The sequence below is a fragment of the Enhydra lutris genome, unplaced genomic scaffold (genome assembly GCF_002288905.1).
Source record: "Enhydra lutris kenyoni isolate GAN:26980312 unplaced genomic scaffold, ASM228890v2 scaffoldscaffold1, whole genome shotgun sequence".
NCBI lineage: Eukaryota > Metazoa > Chordata > Mammalia > Carnivora > Mustelidae > Enhydra > Enhydra lutris.
The window spans coordinates 46,872,489-46,897,903 of NW_019154085.1; the positions used below are offsets into that span (position 1 = coordinate 46,872,489).

The 25,415-nt window shown below is 54.6% G+C and overlaps 1 protein-coding gene across 5 annotated transcripts in view; it reads right to left on the reverse strand.

Annotated features, from left to right (window-relative positions):
* Positions 1 to 18,098, reverse strand: part of LOC111156469 (kinesin family member 1A) — a 66,577-nt gene extending 48,479 nt beyond the window's left edge. For all 5 annotated transcript variants that reach the window (XM_022517586.1, XM_022517660.1, XM_022517725.1 and 2 more), the window contains exons 1-9: positions 17,993 to 18,098; positions 10,467 to 10,543; positions 9,741 to 9,920; positions 8,991 to 9,056; positions 8,235 to 8,413; positions 7,536 to 7,647; positions 6,042 to 6,119; positions 5,263 to 5,328; positions 4,724 to 4,741 (exon numbers count right to left, since the gene is read on the reverse strand). In XM_022517586.1, coding sequence (XP_022373294.1) covers positions 4,724 to 4,741; positions 5,263 to 5,328; positions 6,042 to 6,119; positions 7,536 to 7,647; positions 8,235 to 8,413; positions 8,991 to 9,056; positions 9,741 to 9,920; positions 10,467 to 10,543; positions 17,993 to 18,098 — 882 coding nt within the window. The remainder of the gene's footprint in view (positions 1 to 4,723; positions 4,742 to 5,262; positions 5,329 to 6,041; positions 6,120 to 7,535; positions 7,648 to 8,234; positions 8,414 to 8,990; positions 9,057 to 9,740; positions 9,921 to 10,466; positions 10,544 to 17,992) is intronic.
* Between the last annotated feature and the right edge of the window lie 7,317 nt (positions 18,099 to 25,415).

Here is a 25,415-nt window from a genome sequence, read left to right on the forward strand (position 1 = left end):
GGGCTGAGTCACTTCTCTGGGCAGAAGCTCTTCCGTCATTGTTCCTCAGGATGAGTTCCGACGGGCACTCCCTTGGCGCTCAGAGAACATAACTTGTGAAAGCTCCTGAGACACGAGGTCAGGATGGCTTCCCGAAATCCTGCGCTGGCTTCACTGTCGGCGGGGCTTGAGTGTCCCTCTCCTCACAGCTCCTCAGGACTGATGGCCTTTTTCTCTCCGTTGAGACTTGGTGGGTGAAAACTGTGCTTCTATTTGACCTTTGGATTACTTCATTCCTGAGGCTCAATCCTCTGCCACATCCGACATAGTCCTCATTTTCACAATAAATGCCCCACAATCACGCAGTCCCTTCCGCGATGACCAGGAGTCACCTTCATTTCCGCCGCTCTGTCCATCCACCATCAGCAGTTGTTCAGTCATGCTCCTGCCCCTCCCAGAACTAGCCGCTGCTCTCCCTTCTCCTCTGCCTTCCCAGCCTCTGTCACTTCACACCCGGATTTTTGCGACACTGACTTCCATTCTCCTGACCACCACACCAGGCCACGCGGCTCCCCAGTCATTCTCCAGGCAACAGCCTGAGCAGCACATGCCAGGTTAGATCAGACTGTGAATGGTGCTGGAAACCCCTCCGCTGCTCCCCATCCAACCACAGTCAGTTAGTTCCTGACAATGGATCAGGCCCTTGCCCTTCTCTGGCCTCATCATCTACATGCCTCCATGCTCCCTGCTCTAGGCCCTGAGACTCAAAACCTTTCACACTCAATCCTGAAGAAGTTTCTACTGCAACCCCTCCCACAGCACTTCACGCAGTTCCCACAGTGCCTCACATGTTCTCTCACAGTCCCTTCTTTCCTCACGCGGTTCCCCACAGTACCCTACACAGTTTCAGGTCCATCACACAATTCTGCACCATTTGTCACACAATGCCTCCCACAGTTCATGACACAGTTCCTCTCTCTCGGTTCCTTATATTGTTCTTTGCATAGTTCCACCTAGATCCTCACAAAGATCTCTGAGTTCCTTGCATAGTTCCACACTATTCCTTACAGTCCCTGACATAGTCTTTCACAGTTCTTCACACATTTCCCCAAAGGGCTTCTCACAGCTCCTAACATAGATACCCCCCAAAGTCCCTCACATAATTCTGTTTTTTAAAGAGTTCCCTACACGGTCCCGAGGCAGCTCCTGACACTTCCACCCATAATCCCACAATCCCTCATAATTCCTGAAAACGTCCTCAGCACTTTCACACTGTCCCCACACCATTTTGCATTCTTCTTCTCACAGTTCCACATAGTTTCTCACAATTCATATAGTTCCCAACAGTTCCTCAGTTCCTCATCTAGTTTCTCACAATTGCCCCACATTTCTTCACACAAACTTTACACAATTCCTCACACAGTTCCTCACAATTCTTCCAATTCCACAGTACTGCACAACTCTATATACAGTTCCACATGGTTTCTCAAACAGATTTTCTCACAGTTCCTTACACGGTTCCTCATATAGTTCCTCTCAGATCCTCACATAATTCCTCTTAGTTCCTGACATAATCCTTCACACCACCCCTAACACAGTTCCATGCATACTTCTCACACAGTTCTTCAAACGGTTCTTCACACAATTCTTCTCAGTTCCTCAGTTCCTCAGTTTCCCCACAGCATTCCACATGTTTCCTTACGCAGTGCACACAGAGTTACTCACAATTCTTCATAAAGTCTACATCTATTTCCTTACAGTTCCTCACAATTCCTCACAGTTCTCCACAGGAGTCACCTGGTGCTTTACATGGTTTTCATCTCAGATCCTCTCAGTTCCTCACTCAGCTCCCCCACACAATTTTTTCCTCTCACAGTTCCACAAAGTCCACATACAGTTCCTCACTATTCTTCAGAGTTTCTCACCCAGTTCCACACACTTTCTCATAGTTCATACCGTTCTTCACAATTACCAACAGTCCACACAGTGCCACATACAGTTCCACATACATATTTTCATACAGATCCTACACAATTTTCCACACACTTTCACACAGATTCCCTCAAAGTTTCTTACACTTTTCCACACAAATCCCTGACATAGTCCATTATACAGTTCTGCATGCATTTCCCCAGAAAGTTTCTCACAGTTCCTCACATTCCTTTTCCCACTGACTATGTGGGAAGAGTGTGTTTATAACTGTGCCAGAAACAGTGTGAAGAACTGCACTGAGACTGTGTGGGGAACTCTGTAAGTAACTGAGAAGAACTGTGTGAGGGACTGCGCACTGTCCCTCACATAGTTTTCCATATAGTTCCCTCACAACCCCCATACTTCCCCACACCATTTCACATACTTCCTCTCACAGTTCCACAGTTTCTCACAGGGTTCACATATGTTTCCTCACAATTCTCCACATAGTTCCCCACACAGTTCTACCCAGTTCCTCATACTTCGCCACAAATTACCCCCCATCAGTCCAGAGTTCGTCACAGTTCTCCAAAAATTTCCTCAAAAGTCAGTCACACAATTCCCACACAGTCCACCCACACAGTTTCACACACTTGTTACAGTTCTGCAAAGTGCCTCACGATTCTTTACACAGAGTTCCTCTCACAATTCCTCACATAGTTTCTCCCACAGTTCCTATAATTCTTCATGGAAATCCTCAGAGTCATGCAGTTCCTCGTGTATTTCCTCAAACTATTCCTCACAGTTCCTCAAACTGTTCCCCATACAGTTCCCCCACATAGTTTCTTCATAGTTTCCCACTCAGTTCCTCACAGCCACATACAGTTCACCACAGTTCCCTCATACAGTTTCACACACTTCCTCTCACAGTTCCACACAATCTTACACAGTTCCCTACACACTTCCTCACACACTTCCACAGAAAGTTGCCTCATACTCTTCCCACACAGTTTCTTTTTGGTCCTCAAAGAGTTCCTCTCATTTTCTCACAGTTCTTGATACATTTCTTTGCAGTTCCTCCTAGTACCTCAGTTTGCCACACAGTTTATCTCATAGTTCCTCACAGTTCCCACAGGTTCCTCATTGAGTTCCTCATAAAATTCCACACAGTTCTCTCTATACACTTCCTCACATAATCCTTCACAATTCCTCTCATAAGTCACCAGTTTTTCATACAGTTCCACATAGAACTCCTCCAAATTCACAAAGTTCCCCGCACCGTTTCACATACTTCCTCTCCCATTTCAGTTCCACTCAGTGGTTCCTCACACATTCCACACAGTTCCTCACAATACTTGATACAATGCCAGAACTCTTGCATGGTTCCCCCTACTAGTACCTCACACTTGCCCTAGACAGTTCCCCACACAGCTCCTCACATGGTCACCCACTGTTGCTCACAGGTCCGCACACAGTTCCTCGAGGTTCCCCCCACACACAATTACCACATATTTTCCCACACCATTCCAACTATTCCCTATACCGCCACAGTTCCTCACAATTCTTCACATGTTTCCTGCCTAGTTCTCCACATGGTTCCACAGTTCCTCACAGTTCCCACACACAATTCCCACACCATCTCATACACTTCCTCTCACATTCCCTCAGAGTTCCTCATATAGTCTTTACATGGTTCCTCACAGTTCCCACACAGTTCCTTGGTTTCCTCACACAGTTACCTATTTAGCTCCCCATACCATTCTCCGCAGTTCCTCAGACAGTCCACACAATTACTCATAGTTCTTCATACACTTTCACATGCATTTTGTCACAGTTACAATTCTTCACAGAGTGCCATACGCAATTCCAATTTTCTGTGGTCCACAATACAGTCCTTTACAGTTCCATGTGCATTTTACCCATTTCTCACACTTCCTCACATCCTTTGCACAGTCCTATGCACAGCATTTCACAGTTGCCCACGTAGTTCCTTACAATTCTTCATACAATTCCCACATTTGTCCCACACCATTTCAGATACTTCCTCTCACAGTTCCTCAGTTTTCACAGTTTCTTACACAATACTTCATAATTCCTCACACTGTTCACAATTCCACACATATTTCCCATACAGTTTCTCACAAAATCATTCATATAGTTCCTTACAAATACTCACACTGTTCCTACAGTTAGTTCCTCTTAAGATCCTTGCTTAGTTCCTCCCATGTTTCCTCACAGTTCCTAATACATTTCCTCATACAGTTCCCCACATAGTTGGTCACACTCTTCCTCTCATTTCCTTACGTAATGCCTCATGCTTCCCCACATGGTTCCTCACATTTCTTCCCACGCAATTCCTTACATAAATCAACATTTTTTCATTTCAGCTCCCCACACTGGGCTTTCCAACTACATGGCACAGCTGAGTACCCCTCTACCTGGGTGGCTCTTCCCCACTCCACAGGTCTTAGCCCTAAAGCTACCTGTCCTATAAAGCTTATGTGGCCGTACTGACTAAAGGCTACCTTGTGTATGGGTCATGCTCACAGTCCATTTTTTTTCCTTTGTGAGATTTATACCAATTCATAATTCTGTTTCTATGTCTATCATCTATGTCCCCCATTGTGCTGTGGCCCCTGCAGGGCTGTGTTGTTCTAACACACAGCCTCACTCAGAATTGGGCTCACTGTGTTTGTCTGCTAGGTGCACAAACAAAAGGTACTTTTACTGCCAAGACCTTTGCAGAACAACTGGGGCTAAAGGCACTCCTTGCTTCTAGCCCCAGTGCAATGGCTGAAGACTCCTCCCCCTAGAACTGAAGAAAGCAGCTTACCTTATTGGGCCCAGAGTCCTGGAAAAGAAAGATAGAATCTGAGGACCTGGAGTGAGGCTGGGGACCCAGGGTGTGTGGGGAGGGAAGGACTAGTGGGCTCCAGAGAGCAAAGGAACCTGCTGGGTGAGCCAAGTCACCGTGAGAGCCCGCGAAAGGCCCATCACTCACCACCTGGCCATCGCTGGCCACCCTGGTCCTGACAGGCCAAAGAACAGAGCAATCTCTCAGGCTGCTGTCACCCAGCAGCTCTTCCCTCACCCCAAACTATTTAAGAAAAAGGTTGGGGCCTTGTAAGAATTGTCCTTCTCTGGACAAAAGCCTAGGTGTCTTGGTGAATGGCCAGTACTGGTGGGGAAATTTTGACACCATCTGTAGCCTAGGGACACACATCCTTCACATCTCCGAGATTTCCCTTGAACCCAGGCACCCTGATAGAGATAGCACTTGGCACAGGTATGACAAGCATCTTTCCAGAAGGAAGGACAGGGAGCCATAACCCATCCCATCCATCTAGTTCTAGAAACCCAAAGCTAGCTCACCATTTCAGCCAGAGCAGAGATCACCTTCCCCAGCGTGGTCAAGGACTTATTGATGTTGGCTCCCTCCTGTTTGGGGAGAAGACAGTCAGGACATCAGGAAGCCTCAGGACCCTCTCGATCCAGAGTGATCCCCTGGGGCCTCACGCCATGAGACAAGGGGCTAAGGCCGCCAAGCCCTGACTGTTCATCCGGGACTCCTTGGAGCACAGGGGGCTCTGGCAAGAAGCCAGGCAGAGGTCCACCCTGGCCAGGGGAGTACACTTGCCTAGCTTCTTCCAGGCTCTCTGGGGGTCCTCGTAACATCTCACACAAGCCCTGGGGCCCAGCTCGTACAATTTCCAGAGCCTCTTCCCACCCACTGGGTAATGTGGCACCAAAGCGAGGCTGGAACATGAAGGCTCTCCTTCCCGACACCGAAGACGTCTTTGACAAGAGACTGTTTGCCTCACAGCCTGTGTTCTGGAGCAAAAGCCACACACCAGTGCCCAAGTCACTGTGAGGACCCACGAAAGGCCCAGCTTTCCTGCTGGGGTCTCTGTCCTTGTTGGCCCCTAGCCAGTGTGCCAGGCGCAGCCCTCTGACTCCTGGCCTCCTCTCACCTCCTCCTGTGCCCCCTACTCTCCCTGCCCAGGCTCGCCCTGCGTGGGGGTAGCCCCAACCCCCTCCAGCCCCAAGACAAGCCCTCCTGCCCAGCCCACCCTGGAGCAAGCCAGCCTCAAAGACACGGCCCGCCAGGTGAGTGAGGCGCAGGGTCACAGACACGCCAGTCCGGCCCCTACCTTGAGACGCGTGCCCTTGGCTCCTGTGGAGTCGGCCCGCTCACTCCCGGCCAGGTCCACCAGGCTGATCTTGCTCACCTGAAACAGCAACTGTGTCAGATGCAGGAGAGGCCGCAAGGCCACTGTGGGGACATGGCCAAGCCCTTTCCTGGGCCTGATGGTCTCTGACCCTGCACTTTCCCTCCCTTCACAGCTTGTCCGAGGTTCTGCCTGAGGTCAAAGCCCACATCCCTGAGAGGCTGTGTGCCCCTGGCCCCTAAAATGTCTGCTGCTGCTGCTGTGCTGCTCTCAGCACACTGGGCGCTCTTCATCTGTCGGCACGGAATTCCCCATAGAGCTCCCCAGGGTGTCCTGTCACCTGTTTCCACAGATGGGCTCATTGTCTATGGTGGGATCTGAATCCACTTCCAGAGCCCCAGAGGCTCAAATGCCTCACAAGGGCACAGTTGGCTGGCCCAGTGACCGGGCAGTGTGGGGGAGGAGGCGACACTGCCACTGACTGGGCTATGCTGCCACGTGGGTTCCAGAAAAACCCAGGACTTCCCGATCCATGGCCACTGCAGATGCAGACAGGACTTGCCCAGACTTTAACAGCCAGAGACCCTCTTGGTGCCCAGAGCCCATGCTGGGTGGCAGGGGGTGGGAGGGTGTCACAGCAGGTGGCCCCCAGCCCAGTCCACCCTGTTCCAGTTCCACACTCTGCCCACCCAGGCCCCACTGGGCCATCGTGACTCTCTGGGAGGAGGGCACCAGGCTGAGGTGACCCTAGTATGGCCGGGGCCTAAGTGGGGCTAACTTCTCCCAGACACCCTGCAGTCCCTGGGGTGCTGCCAGTCAGGAGGGGACTGGGACACCCCCAGGAAGAGGCCTGGACCATGGGTCAGGGGAGATGACACAGAGAAAACCTGACACCCAGAGACAGAGCCACCAAGGGACAGGAAGAAGCTGTGAGCCAGCCAGGCTGCCCCTTGGGGAGCACAGAGACCACATGTCTGGACAAAGTGTCGGTCCGGGGCCACCACGCAGGCCAAGACGTGTGGGAAAGGCATTTAGAGCCGCAGGCGGGGTGGCGCCGGCCAGCATAGCCTCAGCTTTGTGCCTATGGATGCCAGGGCCCCCGCTCCCGCCCATTGGTCAGGCCCCACGGTCACCCCTGTGACAGGCGCTCATCCCATCCACGGCCTCCAGCCCTCGAGGGCTGCCAGCACCCACTGCAATGCAGCTCTGGGGCCAGTCCTCCTGGGCCCCCTGTCCCCACCACAACTACCAGGCAGGAGGTGGACTGGGGTAGATGCTGGGTAGGGCACAACGTCAAGATAAGCTGGCCTTGCAGGCCCAGCCACAGGCTGGTGGTGGTGAGGTCCTGGCGCCCAGGGTGGGGGACGCGGTGCATGCCCTGTGGGTCGGCGGTTGCCCTGGCCTCCTCGTCCTGCCTGACGGGACTGAGCCCCGCCCCCTGCCCAGACGGCTGCCGTCTGCCAAGGCCACACTCACTTTCTCCGTGGTGATGTTGGTCTCTGCATCGTGGCGCTTCTGGGTGAAAATGATGTTGAAGACCGCGTGGGAGCGGCTGCTGGTTTCGTTCATGTTTGTGGCTGCCACGGTCCTGGGGGGGGAACAGAAGCCACACAGGGTTACCTGTCATCCCGTGGTCAGGAGTGAGAGTGGCTGATGACCCAGCTGGGCCTGCTCCCCTTGGCTCCCCAGGTTGCCCTGCCCAGCCACATGCTGGCCCTGACTCCTATCACGGCAGAGCAGGGCCCCACCCTGCGAAGGCACCCTGCGATGCCTTCCCTTTGGCCCTTCGCTGAGAGCCCCTACCCTGTGCCCTATCCGGAGAGCCATTCGCCCTCGGAGAAGGCAAGATTGGCCCTCCTGACCATGGAGCCTGACAGGGCAGCTGCCCACGGGGAGGGCCCCTGGGGAGCCACCACAGATGACACCAGTGCCCCCCAGGGAACAAACCAACCCCCCCCAGAGGAAAAGCCCTTGCATAGGGGATGGGGTGGGGATCTGGAGACCCCTCCCAGGCTGGCATGTGCCCTCCATGGCCTCAGGCCCCCGGGGCCCACCCCGCCACGGCAGAGAGTGGGGAGGTTTTGGACAGACCGACAGGTGCCCCAGGGACCAGGCCTTCCACAGGGACATGCAGCAGCAGGCACGGGGAGGACAGACCAGCCACCCGGCACGCACCTGGCCTTGTTCCCTGAGTCCATGAGATCCTGGATGTCATTGTAAGAGGTGACGGCCAGCTTGGAGAGGTCCTCCACGTACGGCCCCAGCAGTGGGTGCTCCCTCACGCGCAGGTTGCCCTTGTTCTTGGGATTCAGGAGGTCGCGGACGCGCTCACAGTAAATCTCCATGTAGCTGACCTGCAGGGCAGAGACATTCCCTCAGGGACCCCCAGGCAGGGAGCCGGGGGCGTGGGGGCCACCAGCAGGGAACGCCCCCAAGGTGGGGATACAGGGTTGGCTGTCATCAGGGACAGGGGTAGGGGGTAGGGGGCTGCCTGCTGGGTAGGGGGAGGCACGCAAAGGACCCCCAGCCCGTGTGAGTGCAGGAGCTGGGCTGTCAGCCCATCCCCTCCAGCTGGCCTCCCCCTCCTACCCACCCCCCATCCTGGGGGCCCGTCCAGTGGAAACACCCCAGGGGCACTGTGGCCACAGCAGAACCAGGCTATGCAGCACGGAGACACCTGTCCTCACACCTGGCACAGAGTGCTACTTAATCAACACTCACTGAGCAGGGGACCACCCCTCACTTCTCTGTGCCCAGCATGTCCCCGTGCTCTGAGTGGGTACCCTGAGTGGGTTGCTACATGCATGCACGAGTGACAAGCTCAGGGACCAACCAGGGGCAGGGACTTGCTTTAAACCAGAAAAGCATTGCTGTCCCTGCCTGGCCACCTCCCCCTCCGTGCTGGAGTCACAGACACTTGGGGAGCCCTACCTCCACGGAGTAGGACATGTTGTCATTGGTCGTGTCGTTGATTCGGGAGAACAGGTCCTCACAGAGCTGTGGGGCCGAGGACACAGTGTCAGACGATGGGGATAATGGTGCTGTTCCTGCAGGCCTGCCCCAAGGTGCTGTGGGCAGCCTGAGCTCTCCAGGCCCCTCCTGCTCCCCAATAGTCCATCTCAAATGCACTGAGAAGGCCTGCACCCTAAGAGCAGCTGTCTTCTGCTTAAGTCCTGGAGTCCTCTCGGATGATATCCGATCCTTTCCCACTCTCTGCGTGCCATCCTTGTCTACACAGGGTGGGCAGGGTCTCTCATGCTACAGACTACCTGGCATTCTCCCCTGCCCAGGCCAAGTCAAGCACTAATCAGCGCAGATCCAGAGGCCTGCCCAGGGGAGCTGGTGGGGTGGGGGCCAGGGTCCCAGCAGTACTGAGGTATCTGCCTCAGCCTTAAGTTACCCAAAGGCCACCCCTTATCCAGGCAACTCTCTCTCTGCCCAGACGACCAGGCCTCACAGCACCCTGCACTAGGGCCTAGGGCTCCAGCCTCTTCAGGGCAGGTCTGCCCCTTGCTGCTCCGCAGTGCCCTCTGCCCTCCCGGTTTACCTTCCCTCCTGGCTCCTGTCCTCCTGTGGCTACTCTCCCAGGGCACCCTGCCGGGTCCTTCCACATCGGTGGGTGCAGACCCATCTGGTTTGCCCTTATGAGGCCCTGTGCCGCCTTCCCTAACCCCCGCGTGCCTGTGGGATGATGCCCTGCTGGTCCTTCTCCTGCTTGCCCATCATGGTGTAGGACTTGCCGGCCCCGGTCTGCCCGTAGGCGAAGATGCACACATTGTAGCCCTCGAAGGCGTGCTGCAGCATCTCCTCCCCAATGTCCCGATATACCTGCTTCTGGGAGGCATAGTTGATGTCCTCGGGCTGGAAGACAGGAGGCCACATGGCTGTAGGAGGCCGGATGTACCCCTGTACCCCCACCCCTCGCACACTCCCTGCACAGGGGCCCTAACCCTGCCCGGCAGGGTGCACTCCCCAGGGGAAGGCCAGAGGGCATTTCTGCAGAGTGAACAGGCTGTACCAGGGTCAGAGGCAGGAACAGGAGACAGAATACTCAAAATGAAGGCGTGGCCGGCAGCCTTGGGACTGGGAGGGCGGGACGGGAGGCCCAGGGAGCCCAGGGTCCAGGCTACCATGTGGAATGCTCTCCTAACAGAACTGCTTTACGCAGGCCCCAGGGCGTTACCCTAACAACGCATGTCACCACTGAGGGTGACCTTCCATACACAACTTGGGAAAGTAGCCCCCTCCCCACCCCGCCCTGGGCCTCACACCTGTCCCTCCTTCCCCTGCCCCAATGGCAGCCTTGTTTAAAGACACATACATCTCAGAGTGGTCAGGGGACAGGTCGAGCATCCACACGGCTGCGGCCCACCCCCCACCTCCCACGAGCCCCAGCCCTGGGCTTACCGAGGTGTGTGACCAGTAGGAGTAGTCGAAGCTGAAGCTTTTGGGGGTCTCCTTGGGCTGTTTGGGGTTAACGATAGCTGCAGAGGGGGACAGGCATGGCGGTTAACCCTCTGCTGGGGGGACAGGCCATCAGCATGTGGTACATACCCCCCAGACAGGTACCCCAAGAGAGGGAGGCCTCTGTCCCCAGAGAAGCCAGTCCACCAGGGGGACAGGACCAGGGCTCCAATTCCAGGCAGACAGGCCATGTGTGCCCCTTTCCTCCATCAGGTGGACCCTGCTGCCCATACATGCCTCCTCATGGCACCCAGACAGGTTCCTTCCTGCAGATGCTGGGTCAGCAGGAGACCCCCCAGCCCACCTCCATGCCTCGGTCCAGCCCTGCTCCCCACCCCACTCCTCTGCTCTGCACACACGCATCCGAGACACACACGGAGGCTGGAGACCGTGGGCGGGGTCGAGCTCTGCTCCCTGTGTGCCCACCATTACCGCATGGCTCATCCGTGCACTGCGGGATTCCATCGCAGTCACACAGCTCGGCCCTCCTGCCCCATGCTGCTGGTGCCTTGCGGGCCTGCTCTCACGGGCTTCCCTGGCACCATCTTCTGCACGGTCCCCTGCCCCCTCCCCCAGTGAGTGGCACGTGACACTGGCCAGAGGTACCACACCCAGAATGTCATTTTTTCAAGCCAGGAACAAGGCCACAAAAGCGTGGTGGTGCCATCAGCCACCAGCTGGTGCCAACCACAGAATCTGGCAGGCCCCCACCCCAGGCTGCTTTGCCCCAGGCCGGCAAGGAACCCCGCTCCAGTGTTTCCCATGTGCCAGAGCCACAGGCCACATGCATCTGGGGGTCAGGCAGGAGCCACCGAGGCCCCCAACCCCATCAGGCCACCCACCCACTGCCTGCTGGGCCAACATCCAAACCTGCAACTGCCCTATAGGCAGGCCTCGCAGCCATTTGCTCGGCCTGAGTGCCCCACTCCCGGCACGGGCTTTGCCTGCAGCCTGTCCCCAGGGATGACTCAGTTTTGGGCCCCAGACCCCAGATTTGAGGAGTTCTGGGAGATCACCCAGCACGTTTGGGAAGCAAGCAGATGGAGCAGGTGACTGACCGTCACAGTGCTGTCCTTGGAGCCAAGCACAGCTCACATCCATGCTGCCTCCAGGAGCAAGGCCAAGGACAGAAAGCCGCCCTGCTTCCAATTCCTGAGGGGACCTAGGGACGCAGCCACTGGAACCCCAAGCGCAGATAATGCCAGTGCCATGGAAATAACAATCACAACAATCACAGCACCTCCTAACCCAAGCCCGGGCCAGGCCCCCGATAGCCCCCACCCCGTCCAGCCTGCTCCCCTTTGTCCCGTGAGACCCTTGCCCGGTTCTGGGTGCCGACCTCGCTCTGACCGTGTCCTGGTGCTGGGGAGTTTGCCATGTACCTCTCCTAGACTGCGGGCTCCCTGCGGCAGTGGCGGGGGGCTCCCAGGAACAGAGCACAGCTGTGCTCAAGGAGTACCGAGTGACCGGGGACAGCCAACAGTGAGGGACAAAGGGCAGGAGCTGGCCACAGGAGAGTCGGCCACGAGGACCATCAGGCAGAGGTCTTCTGGCACTCAAGACTGCCTGTCACCTCTCCCCATTCCCTCCTGGGGGTCCCATGGCATCTTGGGACCTTTACAGATGGGATCTGAGCTCCAGACGCAGTGAGACTGGAAGCCAGGATCCACCTGGGCCCGGCTCCTCACCTCCAAACCCTCACCAGGCACACTGGGACAGGGCCGCTCCACTAGAGCAAGGCCCTCCCTTCAGGGGCTTGAGTTTCTCCTTGTGTGGCACTAAGGAGGAAGGAAGGGTCCTCCTGGGGCGTGCTCCCGCCAGGCTGGGGCAGCGGGGTTGGGGGGGATAGGCAGGGCCCCTCCAGAGAGTGCACAATAGAGAGTGCACAAGGCACAGGCACCTGCCATGGATGGAGATGTGGCTGGTGGGGGCCCCAGCTTGGACAGGGAAGGGAGGCAGGGAGGGACTGATGGAAGCCAGTGTGTGCACGTGCGAGAATGTCAGTGTGTGTGAGAGTGTGTGTGCATGTGAGTGTATGAGAGAGCATGTGTGCACATGTGTGAGTGTGAGAGCATGTTGCGCATGTGTGTGCACACGCAAGAGTGTGTGTGTGCATCTGTATTCATGTAAGCCCATGCACGGGCGAGCTGGTTTACTAGCAGCCCACCGTGGCACACTCACAGGACTGGGGAGACGGCCCGCTGCAGCAGACCAGAACACTACTGGGCTCTCAGGGAACAGAGTCCAACCCCTCAGCGCCAGCATCCCTCGTGCACAGGAGCGCTCACCTCCTCCCCTCTCCCGACCCACTGGGACAGCTCCCTCCACCAGATGTGGCTCCCAGCTCCCGCCCCCCCTGCCCCCCCGTCACTGTACCCCTTCTTAATGTTGCAAGACACTGCCTTTGTCCCTGCTGGCCCGGCTCCATCGGGCACTGATGTGTGCATTGCCTGCCTCCCCACTGGTGTGTCACCCAAGGGCACTAAGAGCCTCAGTCCTGCTGCCCTGGGGTTCCAGAGGGCAGCCTCCTAAGGCCCGTGCCCAGAAAATGTTTACTGATGACCTGAAGGGGCCTCATGTCCACCCTGCTCTTCCCATGCAGCCACACATGATGACACACATCACAGAGCCTTGGTCTCCCCATCCATGCCTCGAGAACTGTCCTCATCCATGCCAGATGACGGGGACAACACACACAGCCACCACTGCGACTCTGTGAGCAGGACACCCACTGCAATTCTAAGGGAGAAGAATTCTAAGGGAGCAATTCCAGGGGAGAAGATGGCTCCAGGCTGTGTAGCCCTCCCTGGATGGGGCTGGCAGGAGAGACAGGCACCTGCCCTCTTGGCTGAGGCTGGTGCCCCAGCTCCCGGCCTCCAGGGCTCCTCTGTGGACACCGTGAACAGTCCTGCAGTGGTGCCACTGCTGAGCTCCCTTCTGTGGCCTTCCATTCCCAGGCTTACTCTATCTGGAGCCTAGAACATTCTAGAACAGTGACAGCAAATGGAGGCTTAGATGAGTTAGGCGTTTGCAACACCTGGATCTGTGCAGAGGGCTGCTGATTAACAAGGGCCTTTGGGAGAAAGACCCCTAGAGCAGAGGAGAAGGGTCTGGAATGTTCCAGAATGGTGGTCACTGTCTGAAATCACACTGGGACCAGCTTGCCAGGATCCAGGAGGAGGGCTGGAGGCAGGAAGGCCAGGCTGAGCATGGGCCTGGGGAGCCTGGCTGGGCTGGGGGCAGGCCCTGGATGTATTGGCCCTGTGGCCTTGGTCTGTCCTCTCTGCTCCAGAGGCACTGTCCTGGGTAAGGAGTGTCCTCCCCAAGTTCACATCCACTGGGAACCTCAGCACGTGACCTTCTTTGGAAATACAGTCCTGGCAGATGAGATTAGTAATGATGAGATCATGCCGATTAGGGCGGTCTGTATATAAGAAGTAGGGTCCACCAGAGACAGACAGACAGACATGCACAGGGAAAAGCCCCCGTGAGGACAGAGGCCAGCCCAGGCCTGTTGCAGCTGCCACAAGCAGGAGACAGGTCAGGAGCACATTCTCTCAGAGTCTCAGAGGGAACCAAACCTATGGACACCTTGGCAAAATCACTTCTGTCTCAGTTCATCTGTCCCCGGAAACGGACTCCCCCCCGGTGCAGAGGGCCTTGGGGTGTCGGCTGGCCCATGGGGGACACAGAAGGCAGGAGACGCAGGTCCAGCCTTGCCTACAGGGCCTCAGCGGTGCAGGGGCAGAAAGATCCCCACCCAGAGCCTTCCTCTGTGGGACCAGAAGGACTCAGAAGACGGGAAACCCTGCCAGATGTCCCCACGTCTGCTGTCTTGCACAGTGGGAACGTGGGGAGACACACAGGACGTCTGCACCCCTCAGTAACCTCCACTGGCCTGCCGAGGGGTGGACGGAAGCGTTTGCCATGCAGTTTGCCTGGCTCACAAGACCAGCAGATTTGGCTCATTCAAGGGAAGGGCATTGTTCATTCAGGTGATAAACACAGGAGGACAAAGGATGTTTAGCCGTGAACGTTTCGAATGTGTATGTGTCAGCACGGAGCTTCGAGCGGCCCATTCAGGGACCCGGCATCTCCTGTGAGCACCTGGATCTGAGATCCAAGAATTGTGTCGTAGAGCGGGGAAGGCTGGATGGCCTCCCACCCTGACACTCACGGCCTGGCACGGGGCCCTGACGAGCCAGTGCGTGGCCAGAGCAGCCACGCGGTCCACTCCCCGGCGTCTCCATATTGCTGGGCAAGTGCTCCCTGCTGAAAACACGAGCTGGCCCTAAGGCCTTGCATAGCCTCCACACAGAGCACCATCCCCACCCCTTCTCACGGGCCCCACCTACACTGAAAACGTGGCTGTGAGCTGCCGCCCAAACAGCTCCATGCACTCCCGCCTCAGCCTGGCTCGGGGGACCCCCCCACAACTGTGCCCCAGCGTCGCCAGGAAGAAAACCCATCCTGGCCGCTGACCCCATTCCACAGATAAGCTTTCCTGCACCAAGGGATGGAGGGCATCCCTCTCCTCTGGGCTCCCCCAGCCTTCACCCACTCTTCTGACACGGCTTCTAGCACTTTCTACCAGTACCATCACTGCTCTGATTTCTCCCAGATGAATACAGCTTTCCGAATGACTGTCTCAATTATCCATTCTTCTGACATTTCTTTCCTCTCTGTCTGTCTGTGTCTCTGCATCTCTGTCTTTCGGGCCAGAGGCCAGTCAGAGCTTTCAACCCCACAGCCCATCATCTCCTCCAGCTGTCTGCTTCCCTGGCACCTGTCCCACCCTATCTGAGACCACTCCCAAGCTCCATGGGAGACGGGTCTGACTCTGATGTGTTGTTCTATATCCTGCCAGCTCCCAGAGGGTGTGGTCACCTGTGAGCCACTCCTGCCCGGACTCTCAGCTACTGTCTGAGGTGAGGGTGGTGCTGCCAGGGCCTGGCCGAGGAGGGAACAAGTGTCCCCACCATCATTCTTGACGTCTGGGATCATCTGACAGTGACGTGGCAGATCCTGTCGGCTCCTTGGGCACATGTCCTCTGCCCACCCAGGGTCACAGCTCCCAGCAAAGGTCATGGTTCCTAGCCTGGGGTCACTTCTCACCAGAGGTCACAGTTCCCACCAGGGGTCACAGTTCCCACCACAGGTAACAGTTCCCACCAGAGGTCATGGTTCTCACCAGGGGTCACAATTCCCACCAGAGATCATAAATCCCATCAGAGGTCACAGTTCCCACCAGCGGGTCACAGTTCCCACAAGAGATCACAAATCCCACCAGAGGTCACAGTTCCCACCAGAGGTCATGGCTCCAACCAGGGGTCACAGTTCCCACCAGAGGTTGCAGTTCCCATAAGGAGTTGCAGTTCCCACCAGTAGTCATATTTCCCATCAGAGGTCATGTTTCTCACTAGGGGTCACAGTTCCAACCTGGGGTAATAGTTCTCACCCGAGGTCATGGTTTGTATCCAGGGGTCACTGTTCTCACCCAGGATGCCGTGGGTCCTACCCAGAGTTCACAGTTCCTGTGCAGCCCTTGGCTTCCAACCTTTAGGCATGAGTCACACCCCCTGAGCACCTGCTCAGGTCATAAAGAAACCAAGCCCCTGGACTGACCCTCGGCTCATGCTGGGGAAGATGCTGGACAAGAAGCCAGCCTCAGGGAGGACAACGCGGAGATACATTCTCTATGCCAGAGGGTCCCCAGTGACCCAAACCTGCTGTCTGGGGCGGCCACCCATGCATCAGCATCCTCCACAGCTTCTCCCCATGTCCACATTCTCTCCCCGCATAGCTTGAGACCACCTCCTCAATAAACCTTTGGCACCCAAATCCTCACATCAGGGTCTGCTTCCAAGGACCCAGTGGAGGCAACACCATTCCTAAGCACTGTGACAAAACCTCAGATGCACATGGCCACACTGTGCCCAGTGGCCCCTGAGCGAGCTCTGAGCAGGACCTCCACAACCTGCCCACCCGGGATGAAGGAGTCTGAAAAGACCATCTCCCTGACCCCACACCTTCCCACAGAGCCTAAGGTACCCAGAACATTCTAAAGACCCCTGAATCCTCACCCCCTAAATAGGCCTAGGGAGGCAGCTGCCCTCCTCTCTGAGTGCCTCTCCCCTTGGCCAGCCCCTCCCTAAACACCTGGAGAGCTGGTGGAGTATGGGTGTGTGGAGGGTGAGGCCTGCCATCCATCCCACAGCCTCTGGGGGAAATGACAGCCAGCACACGGTACGGCTTGTGGCCCCTGAGCCTACAGTGACAGTCGCAGTCACTGCTCGAGGGACACCAGGGTCAAACCACTTGGCTGAGCCCGGAATTCTCGTTCTAAGTCACAGGCCTGGGGGCAAACTGTTAGTCAGCTGGAGACATAACCCAGACACTGCCTCAGTTTTCATGGGACCAAAACAAGTCCCCCCAACTTCTGTGTTAGAAGCAAAGGTGGATGGGGGGCAGGAGGGTCTCCCAGGGTCTGGCCACGCTCCACTTCTCGGCCTGGGTTCTGCTTGGGTTGGAAGAATCTGTCCACTCGTCTGCATGAGGGGACAACAGGATCCACAAGGTCAAGGCCAGGGAGCAAAGGCCAGGCAGGGAGTGGGTGCTGTTTCCCTCCAGCAGCCTGTGTGCTAACGAAGCTGTCAGGGCCCACCTGCCTTCCTGAGCACCACACTGTCATTCCCTCCCTAACTCCCACCTGTTAGCATGGGGACTGCAGGCCTCCTCTCCTCAGGAATGTTTGAGACGACTTACGGTCATAAACAAGGGAAAAGAACAGGCTGGAATGAACTGACATATGTATGTATAAGTGGGGGAGCAGCTGAAGCGAGATGAGATCCAGAACCTCATGTGCTGGTGGGAAGTGGGCCCCCAATTCATGTTATCCTGAGCCTCAGAAGGTGACCTTCTTTGGAAACGGGGTCTTTGGAGTTGGAATTAGCTGTCACAGTGAGATCACACCAGATCAGGGTAGATCCTACATCCGGGGATCAGCATTCTGTTCTCTTTTTGCGTTTCAAGTCATTACTTAAATGCTACTTCAGTCACATACTGTGGAGGACTGGTTTCAGTGACCGTCCACTCTACCCACAAGGCCCAGTGCTGACAGCAAGTGTCCTCCTGAGGGCCCAGCACCCACCTAGCCCACCCGCCCTCCACCTGTGAAGGCCACCGGCCACTGCAGGCCACAGGCCTAGACAGCTGAACCAGCTGGAGCCGCAGGAGGCAGGAAGGAGTCTGGTCTAGAAGGTCAGAGGCAGCAAGACCCTGTCAATACCTTGACTTTAGACACTGGCCTTCAGAACTGTTGTAGGAGCCACCACCCACCCCCACTGGTGGTCATCTGTTGCCACCAGCTCAGAGAATCGGTACCCCATGTGTCGATGAGGGAGCCGGGGTGGGGGGGTGCCCAGGTCCCAGTGACGAACCGCCTGTGGCCACCCATGACCAGTACTCACTGGTGGTGCTTCCGGACATCTGGATGATGCACTTGGAGTCTCGGCTCATCTCCCGGGAATTGAAGGGGCGGACGCGTACCGCCACCTTCACCGAGGCCCCGGCCATCGTGCCGGCCTTTGTGGGTCACCCTTAGCAGTGCTGGGAGCCCAAGTGAGCGTGGAGACCTTGAGAAAAAGGGAGACATGAATTAGAAACAATACCCAGAAAGGCAGAACAGCTACTTCTGGGGGCCGGCAAACTTCTCCCTTCCAAAATCCCGCTAAAGGAGGCTTGCGTGTGGTGCCAATCCAGAGGGACGGGGGGCTGCGGTGGGGGTGGCTACGGATGAGAAACACCACAAATACAGCCTGGCTTAGCAAGCCTGGAAATCCGGAGCCTAACAAGAAACAAGCCAATGCACTCAGTGGGACCCAGAAAGGCTCCTGGTGCCTCTGAAAGTGGCGTCCGGGTGGGACCAAAAATGGGTGTTGGTGGAAAGCCAGCATTAAACCTCCCATGGGTTGAATTCTGTCCCCTCAAAATCCCTGTATTGAAGTCCTAAACCCCAGGACCTCAGAATGTGACCTTATTTGGAGATGGGGTCCTTGCAGATGTGACTGGTAAAGATGAGGTCACGCAAGAGTCTGGTAAGCCCCAGAGTCAACATGGAGTCCTTACGAAAGAGAACAACTGGACAGACACACACCAGGACAGTGTCAGGTGAAGACAGAGGCAAAGATCCGGGCGATGCTTCTACAAGCCAAGGAATGGCTAAGGTGACAGCAGACAAAGCCCAGAAGGAAGCCACCCTGTCCACACCTGACCTCTGACTTTCGGCCTCCAGACTGGGAGACAATATGTCTCTCTTCTCTAGACCACCAGTCTGTGGAATCGTGGTTCAGAGGCCCTGGCAGACTAGGGAAGACCCCCAGGGCCCCACCCTCCCCTGTGGCCATCCAGGGCTTGGACCTCCCCCACCACCTGGCAGGAGAGAGCCCTGCCCAGCCTGGGGACCCGAGGCCCAGATGAGGGTGGGCATGGAGCACCTGCTGAAGGGACAGGGTTGAGGCACCCCCAAGATGCCTAGCCCTGAGATCCCCGTGCGGAGTTCATGGCTGGAGGGACCTGCCAGGACCACACCCTCCAGCAAGAAATATAGACGCTGAAACCACCAGGAAAGGAGCAAGCAGCAAGGAACAGTGCAGGAAAGAGAAGAAAAGTATTTTCTAAATTCCTTATAATTAATATTCTCAGAGAGAAAAATTGCTATGCCCACGAATGGGTGGAGAATGCTATTTTCAAAAGGGCTATCTAATGAATATGAGAGTTTTTGGAAATTAAAAATATGAAACCACAAACTTTGAAAGTAAACCAAAAGGTTGAAATTAAGTAATTTTCCATGAAAGGGAAGAGATAAGATTTGAGGATCAGAGAAAAGGAGCCACTGAGAGAGAACTCAAGGAAACCTCCCAGGACCACCAGTGGTGAGTCTCCAAACTCAAGCACTCACCACTCACCCAGCCGGCAGGAGAAAGTCACACACCAAGCAAACTGAGGCTAACGGGAAGATTCCGGAAGCTTCCAGAGAGAATGACAGACCACAAACAGTGGAGAATGGGAATGGCATGGGCATCTCACACAGACCCCAGAGATTATAGAGAAACACATCCAAACTGCTGAGGAGCAGTGGGGACAGTGGTGGGGGGACAGTCTTTGCTGGAGCGTGGGGAATGGTGGGGGTCTCTGCTGGGGCATTGGGGATGGCGGAGTGGGGGTCCGCTGGAGCATGGGGAATGGTGAGGGTCTCTGCTGGGGCGTGCGGGATGGCAGGGAAGGGAAGCAGCCCGAGGGACCCTGGGGAGGCCAGGGAGGGTCAGGGAGGGAGGCACGGCACAGAGCTGCCCCGGGCTCCAAGGCAGGGCCAAGTGTCCCTGTGGGCAGGAGTATAGTAACAGGCATTGGGGGACAGTCCCATGGTGCTGGGGCAACGCAGAGCCTCCTGCCCCACCTGGCGGGCAGGCAAATATTCAGAGGAACCACAAAGCGACAGAAAAATCTTGTTTGTACCAAAGCTAGAGCTGCTGAAGACCTGATGATACACGGGTGAGTCTCCTGAGGCTGAGGCTGAGCCGCCCTCTCTGGCAGGTGGCTGACAGGGAGATGCGACACGGCCCCTTACCTGGCCCCCGACCCAGTCCTTCTCCTTCTGACTCCACGCCAAGGCTCCATGGCCACTGTGAGGCCAGCAGCTGGGATCAGTGGACAGGCACAGGTCCCGGCAGGGCCAGAGTCCAGCTTTGCCTTCCCAGGGAAACTTCTAGGGGGTCCCAGGAACAGAACCACCTTCAAGCGTCTGTTTCCACAGAAAAATGCTGCCAAACACATCTCTGAGGTCGGACCTCTTCAGAGCACCTGGGGCCCTGTGGTCTCCCCACCACAACGAGGCGACGTCCAGACCCTGAGGCCCAGGATGAAGAGGGTCGGGCAGCCCAGCACTGGGGGCTGTGCCAGGTGTGCTCAGCGGGAGCCACAGAAGCCCACCATCCTCTGACTTGCGCTCCTGCGCCCTGGCCCAGCCCACTGGCCAGGGACCTGGTGGACACACCAATCTCCATCCCCCTGTGGGAACGAGCGGTGTGTGGGTTTCCACCAGCAGTGGGGACAGCAGTCATGGGATGGAGATCATCCCCCCAAAAGCCTGACCTTGACATAGGATGGGCCTTTAAACCTGTCAAGGGTGTTTTCAAATAGAACAGGGTTCCAGAATGTCCTCCCATACCCTACATCCTGGGGCTCTCACTGGCAGCTGGATCCAGCAATAACCTGGTGTCCAGATGAGCAGGGAAGGAAATGGTTCGCTCAGCAAATCCAAACGATGGGACAGACAGTCCTAAGCAAGTGGACAGACGCTGCATTTCAGTACCCTGTCCCACAGCTCCCAACTCGGGCTGCAGCCACCAGGGGCATTCCTGGCATCAACCTCATGTGGAGGAGGTGCAAGCCAGGGACCAGGGACCCAGTCCCGTTCCTGCCTTTGTCTCCACCGTGTGACTTAACCCCTGAGCCTTGGTTTACCCATCTGTGAAATGACAGGGTTGAGGCCATTTGATGACCCCAAAGCGATTTCACCTCTCAGGGCCCGGGACCCTGAGGAAAGCCAGCAAAAGCTCCCTGCGGAATTACGGTGCTGCTCTGGCCACTCTGAAAGCCCTTTCCCACAGGCCTCCAACGGGCTGCTAGCCTGATGTTGTAGCCGGCCACCCAAGGGGGCTTGGGGGCTTGCAGGACAGGGCCCCTGGGAACATGGAGGAGGACAAGCTCAGGCAGAGAGATGTGGGCCATCCAGAAATGGCCAGGAGCTCCAGAAAACAGAACTCAGCCTGACATGAAAACCAGCTGCCACCTAAAATGAACCGAGGTGCCCATTCAGCTGCGAACCCCTATCACTAGAGGCATCCAAGGAGAGCAAAGGCTTAGGGGAGAGGGCTTGAGACTCTCAAGAGCAGAAGGATCCTGACAAAGATCCTGGGGACTGTCTCTCTTTGCAGATGGAGGGAGCCCCACAGGGGCTGGGATCAATGCAGACTTCAGGCTTTAAACTCCCAGTCCCCACCCAGGGTCGGGACCCCCAGCACAGGCTAGATGTGGAGCAGAACCACCCCGTGGGGCTCTCTGTTCAGCAGGGAGCCTGCTTCCTCCTCTCTCTCTGCCTGTCTTTCTGCCTACTTGTGATCTCTGTCTAATAAATACATAAATAAATCTTAAAAAAAAAAAAAAAAAAAAAAGAACCACCCCATGGGAAAGCACAGCCATCCAAAGGCCGCAGGGAGAGAGGGATGCCCCCAGAGCAGCCGGCCACTGAGGGCCAACAAGTGTAAGACGTGAGCCAAAGCCCAGGTGGGTGGGGGCAAAACTGGGGGCTGCAGTCACACCGGCCGCATGCCAGAGCCCCTGCAGCCATGGCACACACCCTTACCCACACATTGTAAGTTAAGGGTTTTTTTTAACAGTTTCACCCTCTCACCTCCAAATACGGCCACCCAGGAGGGGACTGGAGGGACGTGGCTCCCTGGGAATCTGCATTTCCTTAGGCAGCGAAATCTCCCCGCACTCCAGATGGAGAAAAGTATTAGGCTATTCCAGCTGGGCGGGAAGGGCAAGAGCAAGGTCATGAATTCCTGGTGTGAATGTAAATTGAAATGAGATTTCTAGCATTTAGCAACATGCCTTCGTGTCTTCAAAAAAAAAAAAAAAGGCTATATCTGTTGAGTGAGCAATGCTCAGTGCTGAAATAGGAAATAATTAGGAATAAAGAAAATATTTATGAAAGCAGATGTTCAATTCAATATTGCACAATTTTCGGTTCTCCCCAAATTTAGATATTTTAATTCAGTGCTAGTCCAGTAAGCAAAATATTCCAACAGGATTTTCAGTGGAATTATGCAAGAGTTCCAAAGAGACCAGTGAAAAATAAGAACAAAGAACATACCCTACCAGCTATCAGACTTACTATAAAGCTGTCATGACTTCCAAAGTCCAGCAATGACAGATGAATAGAAACCAACAGAAAAGATGAAGCATGACCACACAGGCGGACAGACAGACACAACTAATGGATGATAAGGCAGCATTTCAGGTAACTGGGTGAGACTGGCATTGGAGCAACTGGCTCTCCCATATTTAAAAAGAGCTAGAACCTCACCTGTGAGAGGATTACAAGAACACATGGACACTATGCTATGGCTCCAGGGTGGACAGTGGGTGTGAGCGCAGAGTATGGAAAGCAGAGCCCTTCTAGGCAGAAGGGCTGGAGACACAGCCATGCTCCCTCCCACTGTGTCTGGCTAGAGAAGCTGGGTAAAATCTCACAATGTGAATCAAAGAGCTACGCAAGCCACTTGGACTAGCAGGCCAAGATTCCAGAGATGGGGGCTGCTGGGAGAGGAGACATTCCAACACGCCACAGCACTTTCTCCCTAAATGCATTTGCATTCTGGGCACGGGGCAAGAGGCTGGGAATCTGGAGTCTTCCCAGGCAGGGAGCTGTTGCTGAGGGATGGAGAAACACACTGAGTTTTTGGTCAAGAGAAGCAAACTTGAGAGGTCAAAATCCCAGAAGAAAGAAGTAGGGAGCTTCACTCATACAGTTCTCCTCTTAAGTACAAAGGTATGAGGGTCAGGAGTTTAAAAATCCAAACAGAAATCCTCTGCAAATCAAAGAGGAGTCTTCTGCATTGTCAGGTGCTAAGGAGACAAGGATTAGCATTCAAGATCCAATGGGAGGAGGGGCTCCAGTAATCATACCAGGGCCTGATTTGAAAGCCCTGAGAGGCACAGAGTCTAAAAGCAGAACCACAGGGAGGGCAAAGCTTAGCAAAACTGCAATGCCTCCCTGACTCAGTCAACTAAGTCTTTGCCTGAATTAGGGATGACTGTCCACTCTATCCGCTTGGAAAGAAAAAGGTGAGCCATCCAGAGCCTCTTCTGTGTTACAATAGGCAAGATCTGACATTAAATCAAAAGTCACAGGGCACGAAAAAAGACAGGACTATAGGATTCAAAACAAATTGGGGGGAGAAAAAAAAACACGAAAAGAAGAAAAGAATCATATCTACACATGATCCAGATCTAGGAGTTATCAAACAAGAACTTTATAATAACCATGACGTATATATTCAAAATAAAGAGAAAATAAATGGAAAAATGGAGACTTTTGCAAGATCTAAAACTATGAAAAAGAATTTCTAGTGAAAATTCTAGAACTGAAAACACAATAACTGATATTAAGAACTCAAGAAATTACACACAGCTGAAAGCAGTGTTCATGAACTGGAGGAATTAAAGAACAGGAAAAAAATGAATGGAAAATATAGAAAGTAGAGTCAGAGTAATATAGGACACAGTGAAATGGCCTAACGTGCAAGTAACTGCAAGCTAAAAGAAGAAATGGAATACTTAAGAAGATAATGAACAGGGGAGCCTGGCTCCCAGTCATGAAGTGTCTGCCTTTGGCTCAGGTCATGATCCCAGAGTCCTGGGATCAAGCCCCACAGCAGGCTCCCTGCTCAGCGGGAAGCCTGCTTCTCCCTCTCCCACTGCCCTTACTTGTGTTCCCTCTCTTGCTGTCTCCCTCTGTCAAATAAATAAATAAAATTGTAAAAAAAAGAAGAAGAAGAAGAAGATAATGACCATTGTCTAAAATTGCTAAAGTACATCAACCCACAGATTCAAGAAGTCTTGCAAACCCAAAGTAGGATAAATACAAAGAACGCTACACAAAGGCACATCATAATAAGACTGAGTGCCAAAGAGGAAGAGTCCTAAAAGCAGCCAGAAAAGAAGAGACAGATAACCTCTAAAGGAACAAAAATTGGACTGACAAGTGACCTCTCAACAGCAATGATGGAAGCCATAAAACAAGGTCAGGTTTCAGCATCATCAGATAAGTGAAAAAGCAACAATTTATATTAGACTTTCCAGGGTACATGTTTCAACTGCTAAGGTAATCATCAAGAAAGCAGGAAAAAAATGTATAACTAACAAGTTAGTAGCAAGAACAGAAAAAAATGTATGTCGTTTTATTAATCCAATAGAAGGCAACCAAGGAGGAAGAACAGAACAACAGCAAAAAAACCTAGGTTGAATGGAAGATGAAGACTTAAAACTGCATATAAAAACCCAATTAGGGGCACCTGGGTGGCTCAGTGGGTTAAGCCGCTGCCTTCGGCTCAGGTCATGATCTCAGGGTCCTGGGATGGAGTCCCGCATCAGGCTCTCTGCTCAGCAGGGAGCCTGCTTCCCTCTCTCTCTCTCTCTGCCTGCCTCTCCATCTACTTGTGATCTCTCTCTGTCAAATAAATAAATAAAATCTTAAAAAAAAAAAAAAAACCCAATTAGTATGGCCTGAACTCTCTCGGCAAAACATCATAACCATCAAAACAGATTTTTTTAAAAATCTATTCTGTTGCCAAGAGACAACTTTTTAAAAAAAGATGTTATTTATTTGAGAGAGAGAGTGCGTGGGCACACAAGCCTGCATGGGGGGAGGGGCAGAGGGAAAGAGAGAATCTCGAGCAGAGTCCCTGCTGAGCATAGAGCCTGACATGGGGTCCATCTCACCAAGTGGGATCACGACCTGAGCCAAAATCAAGAGTAGGACACTTAACTGACTGGGCCACCCAGGCGCCCCCAGGAGACACCTTTAAATAAACAGACAGAAAGGTTGAAAATAAAAAGATAAACATTTTTGGTTTGCTTCTTCTATCAGATACTGAGAAGGGAAACTATACATCATACACGTTCTTTTAAAGTGCACATAAAGGGGCACTTGTGTGGCTCAGCTGGTTACGTGACTGACTCTTGATCTCAGCTCTCAGGTCTGGATCTCCAGGTTGTGAGTTCAAGCCCCATGCTGGGCTCCACTCTGGGCATGAAGCCTACTAA